General features: G+C 37.9%; 1 protein-coding gene across 5 annotated transcripts in view; it reads left to right on the top strand.

Annotated features, from left to right (window-relative positions):
- YTHDC2 (YTH domain containing 2) overlaps positions 1 to 19,105 on the top strand; it is a 73,767-nt gene that overhangs the window by 24,020 nt on the left and 30,642 nt on the right. For all 5 annotated transcript variants that reach the window (XM_032842256.1, XM_032842258.1, XM_032842259.1 and 2 more), the window contains 9 exons: positions 223 to 371; positions 2,157 to 2,292; positions 9,597 to 9,723; positions 9,984 to 10,049; positions 14,995 to 15,173; positions 15,597 to 15,693; positions 15,774 to 15,861; positions 15,948 to 16,028; positions 17,994 to 18,076. In XM_032842256.1, the coding sequence (XP_032698147.1) occupies positions 223 to 371; positions 2,157 to 2,292; positions 9,597 to 9,723; positions 9,984 to 10,049; positions 14,995 to 15,173; positions 15,597 to 15,693; positions 15,774 to 15,861; positions 15,948 to 16,028; positions 17,994 to 18,076 (1,006 nt within the window). The remainder of the gene's footprint in view (positions 1 to 222; positions 372 to 2,156; positions 2,293 to 9,596; positions 9,724 to 9,983; positions 10,050 to 14,994; positions 15,174 to 15,596; positions 15,694 to 15,773; positions 15,862 to 15,947; positions 16,029 to 17,993; positions 18,077 to 19,105) is intronic.

Below are 19,105 nucleotides of genomic sequence, written 5' to 3' on the forward strand. Positions count from 1 at the left end.
GAGGCAGGCAGAGAGAGAGAGGAGGAAGCAGGCCCCCCGCTGAGCAAGGTGCCCGATGCGGGGCTCGATCCCAGGACCCTGGGATTCATGACCTGAGCCGAAGGCAGAGGCTTAACCCACTGAGCCACTCAGGCGCCCCTCACTTAATTTTTTTAAACAAAGGCATATATTCCCCCAATTGAAGCTCTTATGTGCTTACTCTTTCTTTTGTTATTAATTTAGAAGAGAAACAGCAAACCACCCTTACAGAATGGTATTCGGCTCAAGAGAATACTTTCAAGCCTGAGTCTCAGAGGCAGAGAACTGTTCCCAGTGTGACTGAAGAGTATGATTTATTGGATGACGGTGGTGATGCTGTCTTCAGCCAGTTGGTAAGACCTCGTTGGTTTCACATTGATATTTTTTTTTTTTTAAAGATTTTATTTATTTATTTGACAGACAGAGATTACAAGCAGGCAGAGAGGCAGGCAGAGAGAGAGGAGGAAGCAGGCTCCCTGCTGAGCAGAGAGCCTGATGTGGGGCTCGATCCCAGGACTCTGAGATCATGACCTGAGCCGAAGGCAGAAGCTTTAACCCACTGAGCCACCCAGGCGCCCCTCACATTGATATTTTGAGTGAAAATCATACAGTTTAAATTAACATCTTATGAGATTGTAATTGTTACTGGATTACTACTGTGTGATTCTCTTAGTTTATCTTAGGCTACAACATATTTTTCAGAACAACTTTTTTTTTTTTTTTTTAAAAGATTTTATTTATTTGAGAGGGACAGAATGAGAGAGAGAGAGCATGAGAGGGGGAAGGTCAGAGGGAGAAGCAGGCTCCCCGCTGAGCAGGGAGCCCAATACAGGACTCGTTCCCAGGACTCCAGGATCATGACCTGAGTTGAAGGCAGTTGCTCAATCAACTGAGCCACCCAGGTGCCCTCAGAACAACTTTCTAATGTACTTTTTTGGGGCAATTAATGCAGCATCTTTTATTGTTTTATTCTCAGTTTAAATTATTTCAATAAAATACATTTTTTGAGGAAAATAGTTATAGATATTATGCATATACATTATCATTGTCTGATATTTTGTCATCTCAAAAGTTTAAGAACCTGTGAGCTAAACAATGGCTGATAAGCTCAGTTAAGAGAAAATTAAGGAAGGACGGTTGATACTAGAGCATATAATCCACCAACCTGCTGTGGGACTTTGTAAAATCAGTTACACACTACAGACCTCAGTCTCTTCTCTGCTCCTTTTCTTTTTTCTGTTTGGCTACAGAATCTTTTACACATGAAATATTTCATGGAAGCCGTGCGTGCTCACCCTCAGTGTCCACCCCCATCGGTCGGTGGGGCCTCTGCTACCTGGGGTTTCATGGAATCGGTTTGAAAACTGGAACTAGCTGGTTTCCTAAGCACCTTCGGGTCTTGCATTTTGGCTTAGAATTCTTTAAAAGGCATTGGTGATGAGTGTGATGCAAACTATTGCTGGGCCCGTGGACTTTTTAGAGAATGTTTAACTGTTTTGAGCATGTGAAGGTACACATGCAGGCCCCTAAACAGATATGTTTCAAGTTCTAATGCGTCCAAATGAACTCTACATGTTCCTAAAAACCCTTGTGCAGAATGTTTAAAAGTTGTTATGTAGTATGGGGAACATCCTTCTGGCTCAGTGAATGGCATTTTGATCAATAAATTCGTGTTTCTTAAGCCTGGCTGTGCCTGATCATCACCTCAGGAACTTATAAAGCCCTGTAAAATGTGGCCTGCATCAGCAGAGGTTCTAACGAACTGGCCGTGGGGTGGGACCTGGCATCAGTGTTGAAAAACACAAGGGGTGGTCCCTCTGGTGTGCAGCTGGGAGGGGGAACCACTGGGGTAGGTATGTTTCACAGCGTTCTGCCAGAAGCACATTTAGATAATATTTTGACTGAATCATACTCCTTTGTTTACAAACCCATTCTCAGATAAAAGATAAATGTTAGAACAAAATACCGTGTTATAAGTGGAATGTTTGTGTTGAGATGAGAAACTTTTATGGTAAAGCTGACGTTGTAACATGTGGTTAGTAGTTCTTGAGGCCATTGTGGTCATCTCACATACTTTGCGCATAAAGGTTAAGCTGTTAGGTAATTTATAATCTTTGCTTTTTTTTTTTTTTTTAAAGACAGAAAAAGATGTGAATTGCCTTGAACCATGGTTAATAAAGGAAATGGATGCTTGTCTCTCTGACATATGGCTGCATAAAGATGTTGATGCCTTCGCTCAGGTCTTTCACCTTATTTTAACTGAAAATGTTAGTGGTACGTGTAATTTCTTAAAACATATTTTTATTACTTTTACGGTTATTTATAGTGGAAGTGTAATTTAATTCAAAGTGTATGTACTACATTTTTTTGTTCATAACCAATAATTTGTTCTTTTGGAGTACTTATTCTCGTGGACAAATCAGGATCTTATTAGCATAGTAGAATAAATAAATATTTGTTGTGTTAAATCAGGGATTCTTTTTTTTTAAAGTAAGTTCTATACCCAATGTGGGGCTTGAACTCATGACCCTGAGATCAAGAGTCCCATGCTCTACCAGCTGAGTCAGTCATGTGCCCCTAAATCTTGGGATTCTTAATCCAGTTGTCTCCAGAAGGGTTATATGGAGTCTGTGAATATATGAGTTATGTGCAGAAGTATTTTTATGTATATGTATTTTGCATATAAATATATTCCCCTTCCCTCCCACAGGAATATCTTGGATTTTTTAAGTAATTTGCAATTTCAAAAAAGGAAGGAAAAGAAAGGTTAATAACTTTGCTTTGGATTTTGTATTTAGTGAATGGAGAATTTCAGCCTACCTTTAATTATATAACCTCAAGTACAAATTCATATGCATATGCTTTATGTCATATGATGTGTTTTCACTAATGACCTATCCTGATTTTATTAGTTGATTATGGTGGATATTGGTAACCAGAGGTCAGTTTCAGAGCCCTGAAGGCTTCTAGGCAGAAGACAGAATAAAAGACCATAGAAGGTCAGTACTGAAAAGGATTTAGATGTCCCCTCACTTAAACTTCTCAGCATTATTTTTATTAAAATTATTATTGATCACACCTTTCTTGAAACATTTTCTTCAGGGGCACCTGGGTGGCTCAGTGGGTTAAGCCTCTGCCTTCAGCTCAGGTCATGATCTCAGGGTCCTGGGATCGAGCCCCGCATCGGGCTCTCTGCTCAGCAGTGAGCCTGCTTCCTCCTCTCTCTGCCTTCCTCTCTGCCTACTTGTGATCTCTCTCTCTCTCTGTCAAATAAATAAATAAAATCTTAAAAAAAAAAAAGAAAGAAAGAAACATTTTCTTCAGTTAACCTCTAATATTCCATGCTTGGTTTATTTTCTCCTTTCTTGTCTCTCTCGCTGGAACTTCTTGGTTTCTTTGGCAGAATTTCCCCCTTTTTCCTAACTTCTAAATATGAAATGGCCCAGGCCTCAATCCTTTGGTGTTGCTTCTATTTATACTTACATCTTATGTGGATCTCATCTAGTTGTTGTTTTTAAATATTTATTCAAGATGACTCCTAATTTTGCTGTTCCAGTCCTGACCTCCCCCTGACCTGAGTACACCTGATCACTTGACATCTCCCCTTGGGGGTCTGTTAGGTGAATAAAACTAGATATGCCCCAAACAACTTTTGGTTCCCTTCTCACTTCGCTCCTGACCTGCCTTTTCCTTAGTGTTTCTTAAGTGATCATAATCGGATTTAGACTTCTTTAAAAAATTCATGTGCCTGGCCATCCCAGACTTTTTGAAACTGAATTTTCACCTGGTTGCTGAGGCAACAAAACATGAAATAAGTCATTTAAAAAAAAAGGATTTTTCTTATTTAATTTGAGAGAGAGAGAGCTCATGTGCTGTGCATGGCTGGGAAGGGGCAAAGGGAGAGGGAAAGAAAAACAGACTCCGCACTGAGCCGGGAGCCTTATGTGGGGCTCCATCTTCACGACCCTGGCATCATGACCTGAGCTGAAGGCAGACGCTTAACCAACTGAGCCATTCAGGTGCCCCATAGAGCCGTTCTTGACTTTGTTTTCATACTCCACACATCCTTTTGCAAGTCCTGATGGTTTTACCTTCTAATTAAATCCTGAATTTGACCCCATTTCACTCCTCCTCCTGCTGCCATTCTAGTCCAAGCCAACATTTCCCTCCAAGGACGATTACTGAAGCCTGTGAACTGCTTTTATTCTTAAGTCATTCTGGTCTGTTCTCCAGAGAACAGTCAGAGTTACCCTTTCAAAAAAACTGGCATCATGCTACTTCCCTTCTTTCCACTCTCCCGTGGCTTTCAGTTACACTTTGAGTAAAAATCAGATCTCTTTCCCTGATTGGGTCTCTCTAACTGCCTTTTGGACCTCATTTTCTACGACTTTGGACCTTTTGCCACTATTACCTCCTTGCTCTTCTTCACGTATCAGCACATTCCGACCTGGGGGCCTTTGCTTTGGTTGTTTCTTGTGTGTGGAGTGCCATCCCCACAGATGATCATGCGGCCCAATGTCTATTTCATGTAGGTCTCTGCTTGGGTCTTGCCTTCTCAGCAAGGCCTCTTTGGGGTCATTTTACTGAAATTGGGCCCTTTCTCTCACTCGTTCTCCATTCCCTGCTGAATTATTCACTATTGTACTTTCATTGCCTGACAGTGTATATTTTTAATTTTTCTTACTCTCTTACTCTCTCTTACTCTGTCTCATCCATTAGAATGTAAATGACACAAGGGTGGAAACCTCGTTTGTTTTACTCATCTCTTATCCCCAACGGTTTTTTAGCAAGTGCTCAATAAAGATTTGTTGAAAAATGATACAACTTCTAAGGATCCTACCAAATGATTCATCTATTTGAATATGTGATAGGAATATGTGATAGGAAGCTCACTACCTTCCTTTGGGACACTTTTTTCAAATTTGGTATCTTTTAACCGCTAATTTTTTTATATGTTCTGAAGAGTGAAGTGAAATCTACCTATATAGCGTCTACCCTCTTCTGCCTTTGGGGTGATATTGAGGAGATTTAGTATCTGTTTATGCCTGACAGACCTTCAGGTATGAAGATAGTTATTCTTCCTGCTTTCTCATTTTCTGGGCTGACCAGACCTGACTTCGTCTGTTTGTCTTTAACGTGAGATGCAGTTTAGTCTTCTCCTGCCATTGTCTGCCTTCTCTGGTTATGTGGAGTTTGTCCATTTTAAAAAGCATGCTGTCCTTTCCTGAGTGTTAATCTTAATGACTACCTTCAGGTTGAGCAGGTCCATCAGCCTAAAAACCTCTACTTTTTACCTACAGTAATTCAGCCTATGGTCAGTATAGCTCTTTGCCATCCACATTGTCTTACTGATTCATACCGCCTTTGAAACTTGTAGTTCTTTTTTTTTTTTTTTTTTTTTTAAAAACTTTTTTTTATAAAATAATCCCCCCCCTTATTTACTTGTTGTTCTGATTTTTTTTTTTTTTTTAGTTTAAGACTTTCTGTTTGTTCTTTTTAAATCTCATAATTAGATTTGGCCCATTGCTTTTGTTTCACAACTCCTCCCCCCCCCCGAGTCTAATTGTTACCTAATATATTAATAAACTTTCTCAGTTTATGAACTCAAGAGGCCTGGGTCACTGACCAAGTGCTGTGGATGCTTTAGGTCAACATTTGGTTGTGGTTGTTCAAGTGGTTATAATTGCATTCATCTACTAATCTAGCAAACCTCTTAAGAAGGAAAGGAAGATCTTTTGGCCTTTCTTGTTTTTGTTTTTTTTTTAAGATTTTTGTTCATTTATTTGACAGAGAGAGAGTGAGAGCACATAAAGGCAGAACAGCAGGCAGAGGGAGAAGCAGACTCCTGATGCAGGGAGCCTGATGCAGGATTTGATCGCAGGAGCCTGGGATCATGATCATGACCCTGTGCCGAAGGCAGATGCCTAACCGACTGAGCCACCCAGGCGCCCCATGGTCTTTCTTATTCTTTGTAAATTTATTTTAGTTTCTATTACTCTATTTTTTTCTAGCTTATTGGTTATTAAATAATCTATCTGTATTTTGAAATTTTTTGTATTTGGAAACGTTGATATTTGTTCATCTCCAGTTTTCTGGCAGTCTTTTTTTCTCCCACAGAAAAAAGCTTAGCCATCTTAATTGAAGGTTAAGAAAATTTGAGCTCTGAGGCATGTTGCTTTAAAATATTTATATATTTATGAAGCATTAATGTATTATTCTTGACTTTTTTTTTTTTTTTTTTTAAAGAGAATGAGAGAAAGAGAGCATGGGGAGGGGGAGAGGGAGAAACAGACTCCCCACCGAGCAGGGAGGGAGTCCGATATGGGACTCCATCCTGGGACTCCAGGATTATGACCTGAGCAGAAGGCAGTTTCCCAACCAACTGAGCCACCCAGGAACCCTATTCTTGACCTTCTTCCTAGATATTTCTCTAGTGTATACTAGGCTATTACTTTGATGTCATCATCCTATGGATCCAGGTTCCTCATCTCTTTTTTCTCTTTTAAAGATTTTGTTTTTAAGTAATTTTTTTTTAAGATTTTATTTATTTATTTGACAGAGATCACAAGTAGGCAGAGAGGCAGGCAGAGAGATAGAGGAGGAAGCAGGCTCCCCACTGAGCAGAGAGCCTGATGCAGGGCTCTATCCCAGGACCCTGAGATCATGACCTGAGCGGAAAGCAGAGGCTTTAACCCACTGAGCCACCCAGGCACCCCTGTTTTTTTTTTTTTTTTTAAAGATTTTATTTATTTATTTGATAGAGAGATCACAAGCAGGCAGAGAGGCAGGCAGAGAGAGAGGAGGAAGCAGGCTCCCTGCTGAGCAGAGAGCCCGATGCGGGGCTCGATCCCAGGACTCCGAGATCATGACCTGAGCCGAAGGCAGCGGCTCAACCCACTGAGCCACCCAGGCGCCCCAAGCACCCCTGTTTTTAAGTAGTTTCTATACCCAGCATGGGGCTCGAACTTACAACCCCGAGATCAGAGTCACATGCTCTACTGACTGAGCCAGCTAGGTGTCTCTGGGCCACTCATCTTTATAAGTGTTTCACTGGACATTTTCTTTATCCTTCCTTCCTTCCTTCCTTCCCTCTTGCCTTCCTTCCTTCCTTCCTTCCTTTTTTAGATTTTATTTTTTTATTTGTCAGAGAGAGAAATAGGAGAAGCTGAGGAGGCAGCAGGCAGAGGGAGAAGCAGACTCCTCACTGAGCAGGGAGCCAGATGTGGGGCTCCATCCCAGGACCCAGGGATTATGACCTGAGCTGAAGGCAGACACTTAACTGACTGAGCCACTCAGGCCTCTCTCACTGGACGTTTTCTAGAGTGCAGTATTTTTTTTTTTTAAAGATTTTATTTATTTATTTATTTGTCAGGGAGAAAGAGAGAGAGATGGAGAGCACATTTGGGTTCCCTGCTGAGCAAGGAGCCCAGTGTGGGACTTGATCCCAGGACCCTTGGGATCATGACCTGAGCCGATGGCAGATGCTTAACCCACTGAGCCACCCAGGCATCCCTAGAGTGCAAGATTCTAATGTCTGAAGCTGTGTGAAGTAAACAAAATGCTATGGTAGCTCTTTGAACAGTTAATGACTTCCCATCTTTTTATTTCTCTTCTAAAATCTCAACCCTTAATTGGCACCAGAGTTGAAAATACTTCATGTAATCCAGGAAACCTCCTACTTTGCAGGTTTCTTTCTTTCTTTTTTTTTTTTTTTTTAAAGATTTTATTTATTTATCTGAGAGAGAGGCAGTGAGAGAGAGCATGAGCGAGGAGAAGGTCAGAGGGAGAAGCGGACTCCCCATGGAGCTGGGAGCCCGATGCGGGACTCGATCCCGGGACTCCGGGATCATGACCTGAGCCGAAAGCAGTCGTCCAACCAACTGAGCCACCCAGGAGTCCCTGCAGGTTTCTTTTTAATGCCATCAATTTCTCCGTGGAATCCTGTGGAAGCAGCTAGCAATTAGTGAGACAGGCATTCTCTGTCATGCTTACTGTGCTAGTCCTCTATTGTTGCATGACAAATGAATGATTCCTAGCCTTAGCAACCTCAGTCATTTGTTGTCTCACATTGTTCCTGAGACTCAAGAATCTGAGACCGGTTCTGGCTTCTAGTGACTGATAAAGTAGTAGTGGAGCTCTTATCTGAGGCTTTGGTCGTCTGAAAGTTCACGGGAGCTGCAGGGTCTGCTTCCGAGAGGCTCACTCATGTGGCTGTTGGCAAGAGGCCTCAGGTCGTCTCGTCTCCTCTTTTGGCAGAAGGCTTCAGGTCTTGCCATCCAGACCCCTTCGTAGGGCTGGCTGTCTTAATCTTCCCTGGATGGGGCAGCTGGCTTCTTTCTGAGTGAGTGAGTCAAAAGAAGGAGAGAAAGCAAGCAGGAAGCCATACGTACCTTTTAGAGTGAATCATTTGGTTTAGCTCATACTCAAGAAGGGAACTTAGACTCTACCTCTGGAAGGGAGGAGTACTAAAGAATTGTTGGGTGTTTTAAAACACCCACACTTAGTCATACCCTGCTGCTCAAAATACACACATTTTGGTTCTTTTCTCCACGGCTATCAAATGAATATTCAGCAGAAGCAGTAATTCTCATATAGTGAGTACAGATCATAATCTTTTCAGTCCATTTTAAAACTACGTGTTCCTGGCCATCTCATACCTACTGACTCTGAATCTAGGAGTCAGTCCTGGCTGTCTGTGGTTTCAGAAGTAAGGAACCTGAGGTATTTCTCTTGTAAGTCCTCCCCACTTGAAAAACCACTGACTTATATTAATAATGGTTACCAAGTTTTAGAGTATTATTAAACACTGAGGATGATTGGGTATCTATGGAAAATTAAAATTGCCCATTTGCCATTATCTTAAATTTTACTGCAGAGTTTTTTTTTTTTTTTTCAATGATGATTTCTTTTTAAAATTACCAATTTTGTAATTTAAGCAGACCAGTGCTAAGTGATTATAATAGATTGCATTTCTTGAGAAATATATTCTAGGAAGGAAATTAAATTCAGTAGAACTTTAATTATTTTTCTTATGGAGGGCTTTTATGGGAAGTAAACTTTCTGCCAATGTTATTTCCATTAAGCATCTCAGAAAGTAACAGTCTGGAATGATGGGGGAATAAAACCAAAACAAGAACAACAAAAAATGGTCTTGGACTTTGCATATGCAGTCTTAAGCATTCTTTTCCAGTGACTGATGAACCTTAACTTTTAATTTTTTAATTATATCTTGTCATTTGGTGATCAAGACAATATCTGGGCTAGGAAGATTATTTAAGGGTTCTGCAAGTTACTAGCCTTCCTCTTCCGTTCTCATTACCCTGGTGAGCTTGAGACAGCTGAACGACTATCTCTTGTTCTCCTACCTTCCAAATGGTCATCCCTCTTTCCACCGTTTAGGCTAAGGGTGCGTTAATAATAGATCTGCGTCCAGGGTAATGTAATACTGTTACAGTGTTGTTGGAGCCAGTCCCAGGTTGATTGTCCTGATACTCATTTCTTTCATTTAAGTTAAAAAGGAATGAAAATGATAGAAAAGTTTGGAAATATAACCTGCATTTGTCTTTTCCTTGCTTTAGTTGATTACAGGCATAGCGAAACCAGTGCAACAGCCCTCATGGTTGCTGCAGGGCGAGGTTTTTCAAGTCAAGTAGAGCAGTTAATTAGCATGGGAGCCAACATTCACAGTAAAGCATCGAATGGCTGGTAATTATAAACCACATCCCTTCTTGCTGTGTCTCTGTACAGCTCCACATACCGGTTTTGATTTCTTGTGTTTGTCTTTGTACTAAAAGCTATTGTGTAATAATTGCTGGTCCATCTCTAATGGGTGAATGAATCCTTTGACTCATTTTATAAATTTGAGAACATTATTTCTCTGTCTAAATTTGATCTCTTTTTTACAAATTTTTTATTTTATTTACTTATTTATTTATTTAAAATTTGATCTCTTTGAATTTTGGCAGGATGGCTTTAGATTGGGCCAAACACTTTGGACAGACTGAAATAGTGGATCTTCTAGAATCATACAGGTAAAACTTTATACTGTGTTTAATTAACCCTAATTTTTTTTCAAAGGCTTAACCATGTAAATGACAGCGTATGACAAGGTAGGCTATAGTCTCTTCTGCAGAGATTTTCTTTTTTCTTTTTTGAATTCTAAGGAACTTTTGTCTGATTTTGTTATTTTTTGTTTTTGGTAGGGTGCCAGTAAGATCCAGTGTTATAATACTTTATTTTATTTCAGTTTGCAAAGCAGAAGGGGGATTTTCAGTTAAACATTGTAGATACAATACATGTAATTTATCTTTGCATTTTCCTAAAACCTCATTGAAATGTTAAGGAAGGATTATAAAATGTGTAAGCTAACAAAGTCGAAGAGATTGGAACAGGACATAGCAACTGGTGGAAGGTAGGAGTAAACTTTTGGGTAGTAAAAGGCTAATGGATCAGTGGTGTTTGACTTAGCAGAGCTGAGAAAATGGAAAGCTCAGTGCAGGGAAGTTAGTGCCAGTGAGAAACCAGCTCATTTTAGCTTCTTAGAGGTTCAAAAACCCCACCCAGAATTGATTGAAATTCTCTCCGAGGAACATTCAAAATTCCAGATTTCCACCTCTCCTGCCATTAGCTGAGATCTCCCTTCCCTACCTTGGCAGAGAGTGGGAAGTTTATTAAAAAATTAAGCCACATGAAGCTTTGGACTTGGGGCCCATCAAGCACAGAGGGAGAATGGGAGTGAGGTATCAAAGAGTGAGGTCCCCCGACAGACTGAAGGTTGAGATTCCATCCACTCTCTTCCACTGCTGTCCCTGTCGCCGTTTCCTGTTAGAAGCTTACATTCTTCAGCAGAAAATGGGAGAATTCTTTCCTGGGAAAACAGACCAAGCCGACAGAAAAGAATTAGAATTATGGAAGTTTTGGTATTCTTTTCATTGAAATGACCATCTTTAAGCCACATAGCTTGACAGTCGCTGCCTGTGCACATGGACGTTTTGTGTGCATTCTCTTTGAAGATTAACAAACTGCCAGGCATCTTTGAGGGGAAAAGTACCCACGATCAAACAACAATAGCAACAAAAAACCCTGGAACTTTGATGGGCTGTGCATCAGTAATCAGAAGAAAACTTCAAAAGCTAATAGAAAATACTCATAAAACAGAAACAATGTGTTATAAAACAGGAACAGAACACAAATCTTTGTTCAGATTTTATCTTCATGAAGGTTACCTAAATTTATCCTGTTGTTGTAGTTTACCTTCTTGTGCTGTTGATCCTTCTTAACCTACTCTATTTTTCCTTTTGTCTGTAGGACCTGTCACCCTCTGACACATTTTTTTTTCTTTTTTTAAAAATTAAAATCAATTAATGAACATACAGTGTATTTTTAGTTTCAGAGGTAGAGTTCAGTGATTCATCAGTTTTTTTTTGTTTGTTTGTATTTTTATTTTTATTCTTTTAGAACTTATTCATATTTTCAAGATTTTATTTGAGAGAGAGAGTGTGTGTGCGCATGTCTCTCTAGTGAGAGAGACAGGGAAAGCGAGCGTGAGCAGGCGGGAGGGACAGAGGGAGGAGGAGAAGCAGGCTCCCTGCTGAGCAGAGAGCCCGATGCAGGGCTCAGTCCCAGAACCGTGAGATCATGACCTGAGACAAAGGCAGAGGCTTAACCCACTGAGCCACCCAGGTGCCCATCATCTTATTTTTCTTTTTTAGTTTCTTTTTCTTTAAAAATTTCAATTCAATTAATTAACATGTAATATATTATTAGTTTCAGAGGTAGAGGTCAGTAATTCATCAGTCTTATATAATATCCAGTGCTCATTACATCATGTGCCTTTCTTTCTTTTTTTTTTTTTTTTAAAGATTTTATTTATTTATTTGACAGAGAGAGATCACAAGTAGGCAGAGAGGCAGGCAGAGAGAGAGGAAGGGAAGCAGGCTCCCTGCTGAGCAGAGTGCCCGATGCGGGACTCGATCCCAGGACCCTGAGATCATGACCTGAGCCAAAGGCAGCGGCTTAACCCACTGAGCCACCCAGACGCCCCCATCATGTGCCTTTCTTAATGTCTGTTACCCAGATACCCTATCCTGTAAACCCCCTCGCCTCCAGCAGCCCTTTGTTTTCTATGATTAAGAGTCTCTTATGGTTTATCTCCGTCTCTGATTTCATCTTGTTTTATTTTTTTCCTCTCTCCCTATGGTCCTCTGTCTTGTTTCTTAATTTCCACATATGAGTGAGATCATATATGTATAAATTTGATTAAAAAAAAAAGATTCGGACAATACTTTCAAATGCAATGAAACAAATCGTTTATTTAGGTAATTAAAGGTTTTGGTGAAAGTTAGGTTAGATATTTAGATAGATATGTAGATCTTAGATTAAATATCTAAAGAAAAGAAAAAGGTAATTTTAAAAGAAAATATATCCAAAGAACATATGTTTTATAATACACTATAAGAATCAACCTATAAGAATCAAAAAAGATAAAAATGAAACTGAAGTTAAAATATACTAAAATATCTTTTACACAAGAATATAAAAATGTTTTATTTGACTTGAGGTTTTGGATTTTATTCTATAGATAATAGTCTCAGGTGAAGTGAATGTTTGAAGTATGAAGTTAGTCTTGTTATTTTAATTTCATTAAATGATAATGAAGATTAGAGTCACAAAGTTCTTAACAGACCCAAATGCTAATTATGGTATGCCAGATTTTGTTGTCATTTCAATAATAGCACCCAGAACTTGCAGTCCTTTTTGACATTGATGGTTTGAATGTTCCAGACGTTCTTAGGGTGCTGGGAATAGCTCAGTAGACACTACAGATTATCAAGTAGCAGTTATCTGGATAGTATTCTAATTATCCTGCCTAACTGGGCTTTCTTTTTATTCTGCAGATCATGACATCATCAATTACAAATTTCAAATATTTAAAATTAAATTTATGATGTTTGCAGGATTACTGATAATTGATAAGTAAAGTTAGAGCTTTATTTTTTTTTAAAGATTATTTGAGAGAGAGAGGAAGAACACAGAGCAAGGGAGAAAGTTGGGGGGGGAGGGGTAGGGGGAGAGGGAGAAGTGGGGTCCCTGCTCACGGGGCTTCATCCCAGGACCCTGCTGATCATGACCTGAGCTGAAGGCAGATGCTTAACTGACTGACCCACTCAGGGGCTCCTAAAGTTAGAGCTTTAAACAAAGGACATTGTACCCTCTTCATTTACCTGTTAAGAAGTAAGAAAACAAACAATTTGGAATGTTTTAAAATGAATCTTAAAATTTAAAATAACTGCAGTTAGAATTTTAATATTTTAAAATATTAAATATTAAATATTAGTTATTTTTCTGCTAAGCTCTTTGGAAGAAATTGGGCAGAACTGAACTTCTTAGAAATCTTAGTGATAGTTACTAGTGATGGCAGAAGGTTACATTTTTACATGTGGGATGAAAAAGCAAGCTGTTATTTCAGTAATTTATGCTGATTTAGGGCTTTTGGAAGATAGCATAATCAATCTGCTTTTAATATGGAATAACCAAATTGGCAGTCATGTTAAGCTGGCACCTGTAGAATTGTTTTAAATGTAGACTTTGCTTCAGAGTATTGTTTATAAGAGTGAACAATTAGAAACAACCTATTAAAAAAGTGCAAATGATGATCAAAGGTTTGTGTGTTTTAAGTTTTATTGAGATAAAGTTTTATTTAATAAAAAATAAAAAAAAATTTAAATAAAAATAAAGTTTTATTTAATAAAAAATAAGTTTTATTGACAACCATGTAATTCATCCTTTTGAGTGTACAATTCAGTGGCTTTTAGTGTGTTTGCCTTGTTATGAATTTTTTTTTCAAGATTTTATTTATTTATTAAGAGAGGGCAAGCAGAGGGAGGGGAGAAGGTGAGGGAGAGGGAGATCTTAAGCAGACTCTGCACTGAGTGCGGATCTCAATGACCCTGAGATCATGATCTGAGTTGAAACCAAGAGTTTAACGTTCAACCAGCTGAGCCACCCAGGTGTCCCCATGTTATGCAGTTATTATGATAATAATTTTGAGAACATTTTCATCACCACCGCCCAAAAATTCCTGTAATCATTAGCAGGCACTCCTCATCTTCCCCAGCTCTTCCAGCCCTAGGCAACTAGTCTGCTTCCTGTTTCTATAGATTTGTCTATTCCATACACTTGATCTAAGTGGAATGATATAATACATGGTCTTTTTAAGATCGGCTTCTGTCACAGCATGATGTTTTCAAGGTTCATCCATTCATGTTCTAACATCCTTTCTGACTTGAGTTATACTCTGCTCTGTGGCTAGATCACAGTTTGTTTAACCATTCTTCAGTTGATGTACATTTGGGTGGTTTCCACTTTTTGGCTATTATGAATAATACTAGTGTGAACATTTGTGTATACCAGTTTATATAAACATATATTTTCATTACTCTTGTTTATAAACCTAGGGGTGGAATTGCCGGGGCATCTGGTAACACTGTGTTTAACATTTTGAGGAACGGCCACATTGTTTTTCAAAGTGACATCATCATTTTATGTTCCCACTAACAATGTGTGATGGTTACAATTTCTCCACACCCTCTTTAACACATATTATCTTCTGTCTTTTGATTATATCGTCATCCTACTGGTGTGAAGTGGTATCTCACTGTGGTTTTAATTTTCATTTCTCTGATACGTAATGATGTTGAACATCTTTTCAATGTGTTTATTGGCCATTTGTATGTTTTCTTTGGAGAAGTATCTTCAGACTGTGTTTTCGAAAAGCACTTATTGATAGATTTTACTTTGGATAATGTAGGTGTAAGCCAAAACATGAATTGTAGCTAGGATGTTAAGTATCATTTACCCTCCTTAGGGTATATTCAAAATTTAAAGAAGGACATCATGGGAATCATTGACTTTAAAGGATTACTGTTTTTGATGAAAATTGAGTTGGTCTTTTTTTTTTTTTTTCTTTTTTTTAAGTGCTTCACTGGAGTTTGGAAATCTAGATGAAAGTTCTCTGGTTCACACAAATGGAAGTGACCTCAGTGCAGAAGACAGAGAGCTCCTGAAAGCTTATCATCACAGTTTTGATGATGAAAAAGTAGACTTGGATTTGATCATGCACCTTCTTTACAATATCTGTCATGGTTGTGATGCTGGTAAATGAGTATTGTCTAAAATAACTTGAACAGCAAAGTGTACTTCAATTTCCAAGATAATATTTTGTGTGTACAGATTTTTACAGAATTCCATTGGCAGTACTGCATAAGTAATCTCTTAAGTGTCCTAAGTATTACACTTTATCAGTATTTCAAAACTAGTGATATAGCTCATCATAGCTGGGCCTGTCGATAGTTTCTGGTTTGTAAAGCCAGAGATTTAATATTTTATTTTATTTTATTTATTTTAAAAGATTTATTTATTTGAAAGGGAGACAGAGAAAGAGAAGGAGCAGGGGGTGGGGTAGAGGAAGGAGAAGCAGGCTCCCCCAGGATCATGACCTGCACTGAAGGCAGCTGCTTAACTAAGCCACCCAGCTGCCCCGAGATGTTATTTAAAAAAAAAAATCCTTGTTTTCCAAGGTGCAATATTAATTTTCCTACCTGGATATGATGAAATTGTTGGACTGAGGGATCGCATCCTGTTTGATGACAAGCGGTTTGCTGACAACACACATAGGTAAAAGCTAAAGTTTTATATTTGTTGCTCTAAGTAACTGATAGGTACCATAGTGTATTTTCCCTTTCCATTGTCAACAGATACCAAGTCTTTATGCTTCATTCAAATATGCAAACGTCAGATCAAAAGAAAGTATTAAAAAACCCACCTGCCGGTGTTCGAAAAATAGTAAGCTTCATACAATTTTCTTTCGTCCATTTCAATAGCCATTGGTCCTGTATTCATATTAACTGTGATGTCACATCCCCTTGCAGATCCTTTCCACCAATATTGCTGAAACCAGCATCACAGTCAACGATGTTGTTTTTGTTATTGATTCTGGTAAGGTGAAAGAGGTATGTGTGGATAAGTTGTATTTTGTTTAAATGAAGAGGGTTAAGTTACATTCCAATAAATGGTTTTATGATTCATTTTAATGAGAAGATGGTTCTGCATGAATTTAACATAGTAATTGTTGATTTCCCCCAAGTGAATATTTTGCCATAAGCCGTTCAGAATGTAGGATCTAGTTATTGTAACAGATTATACAAAAATAAAAAATAAAACAAACTAGCTTCTGCTGATTAAATACTAGGAAGAATGTAAAGGGTTGGCTAATTACACTGAAAGTTTTGTCACTGTATGGGAATTGGATTACATGTTTTTTATGCTTTCCTTCTTTCCTTCTACATATGGGCATGGAACATGTCCCTCTTGTTCAGAGTTAATCTCCAGGGCTCCACATGTAGTGGGTATTCAAAAGACATTTCGTTCAAGAGAACTTCTCATCCTGAGACAGTGCCAGCAGTCAGACCAGACTTCAGCAGATGCCAGTTAGCAGGCACATGGGCCCAGCACCTGCTTTTATAAAAATAAATATCACTGAACACTGCCCTGTTCACTCTTTTGTCTCTTGTCTGAGGTCACTTTCACACTGCAACTGGAAGAGTTGCAACAGCGACCCTCTACAAAGGCTAAAATATTTACTGCCGGCCCAGATATAAAGAAAAGACAATATTTATTTTCTGTTAGCACTGGGATGCTCAGCAGTTCTCAATATCCTTCACTTTGGTGGATCCTTTCATGGAAAGAATGGAACGTGATAGAGGTGGTTGATTTTCAAGGAAAGATCCTATCTATATTGTGGAAAGCAAATGATGTCTGTTATAGTGGATAGCGATGATCATGTTTTAATGTGGGAAAATTTGTTAATTGTTTTTTAATGTTTTCAGTGTAATTTTTAGGAATATCTTACAGAAAACAAAATTTTATTATGAAATTTGGACATTTCAGTATAGTTAGGTACTATAAAGAAGAGATATGTTTTATTTTTTTTATCAGAGGTTAATGATGAATATTATCACAAAGTCTGAATGGTGAGTCAATGAAAATTCAGATTTTATTACCCTGATTATCTAAAGCTGATGAAGTAGATTTTGAATATCTTAGAAATTAATTCCTATAGGTGTCTTTTATCAAGTAAACCATGGTTTGGAACAGGATGGTAGTGTCAGAAGTTATTTTACATACAAAACTGACAAATATGACATTTTATTAAAAACCACATAAGTAGCATCTTTTCTAAAAATCCCATAATTAAACTATTATAAGAAAACATTTGTATTTGCTCTATTTAGTTATTTTATGGAAGGGAAAGTAAAAGTCACTGATTGATTAAGTGTATATTTTAGTTAGGAATGCATTTGTTTAAAATCTCTACAGTCAATTTTAGCTTTAGATTGTTTAGGGAATCTAGAGGTAATCATGGTTCTTTACTTTCTCTTTTACTGCATTCTGGTTAGGCTAACTGTTCGTTGCTCAGCAGGGGGTAAAATGAAAAGGAGTAAAAATTCTTCACTTTGGGGATAGGATTGGTTCAGTGATTATTGTTATTCCTCCATATCAGCTCCCTGGCACATATTTTAGAAACTGTCTTTCTCTGATCATTCCTATTCTTCGTGGTGATAGAAATCTGATAGGAAATGACCTCAAGAGAATAGATTTTTCTTCAGTCTTGATGTGTATGAGTACTGACTACTGTTATTCAAGTGTAGCAGAGAGGAACAAATAACTAAACAAGGCAGGGAATGAGGAAGTTTTTATAGCTCTTCTGAGTTTATTTTTCATTCTTTTTACTTAGAATGTTTGTAACCAGAGATGGGGATTTTTTTTTTTTAATCTGTGCCCCATCCTAAATATCTAATCAAAAGGGGCCTCGAATTAAACTTGGCATGTTAAAATATATTCATAATACTTCTTGCTATTTCTTCTTAAACACCTTTTATAAAAGTTTTAATATGAAGATAACTTAAATATTACAGAAATCCTTTGATGCACTGAATTTTGTTACAATGTTAAAAATGGTGTGGATTTCCAAAGCTAGTGCCATACAACGAAAAGGCAGGTAATGTATATTTAATGTACATTCATTCACTCAATTGCCTATAAAATGGAAACATTTTGATATGTATTACATATTTAATGTATATTCTGCTTTCTATATAAAATGTTAACATTTTCATGTTAGTCTTAATTCTTACCTTTTTTTTGCAAGGCAAGCCATTTCAATAATTTCTTTAAAAGTTGAATTCAGGTTATGTTAAAAATTTTTGACTAGTATAATCTGTCCTCAGAAGATGTAAGAAACTTAAAAAACAAAATTGAAAGGAAAATAAACATTTGCAGTATAGGACAAAGGGCTAATTGCTATATTATGCAAAAAACTCTTTAAAATCAGTTCATAAAGACCAACACATTAACCTCACATACACCACCTCATATATGCCAGAATAAGTGCAAATTAATGAGGAAATTTTTTTGCTTATCACCAGATTGGCATTGATGAAAACGTTTAATGGTACCTACAACAGAGTTGGCCAAAGCGTGGGCCAATAAGCTTTCATAGTTTGCTGATGGGAGTGTAAACTGCTGTGACTTCTTCAGAGGACAGTTTGAAACTGTTTATCCGAATCTCCCCTTTGCCGGTGGATTCCACTTCTTGTAGTTTATCCTGAGTGTACCTGTGCATGTGCCCAGACGTGTGTTGAAGAATGTTTTCTGCAGCACTGTTTGTAATAGTGAACTCTCTGGAAGTTTTGTAGTTAAATAAATTATGCGATAGTTGTGCAATGGTATATTAGACTATGACAGTGAAAGATGTGGATGTATGTATTGTTATGTGCAATGAGTTCTCTGAATATATTATTAATTGAAAAAAGTAATGTGTATAACATGCATCTATAGTATTTGTACTTAATATATATGTATAGTGCTAAATAAATATATATGTATGCATATATATATTTAGGGCAGAAATGCACTGACAGATTTGGGAGAAACATTAAAAAACAATTGTTGACTCTGAGAAGGAGGATTTATGGAACTCTTTGAAGGAAGGAGGATTTAATTTTCTTTTTTTTTGTAGTTTGGTTAT

The sequence above is a fragment of the Lontra canadensis genome, unplaced genomic scaffold (genome assembly GCF_010015895.1).
Source record: "Lontra canadensis isolate GAN:19392208 unplaced genomic scaffold, GSC_riverotter_1.0 scaffold126, whole genome shotgun sequence".
Taxonomy (NCBI): Eukaryota; Metazoa; Chordata; class Mammalia; order Carnivora; family Mustelidae; genus Lontra; species Lontra canadensis.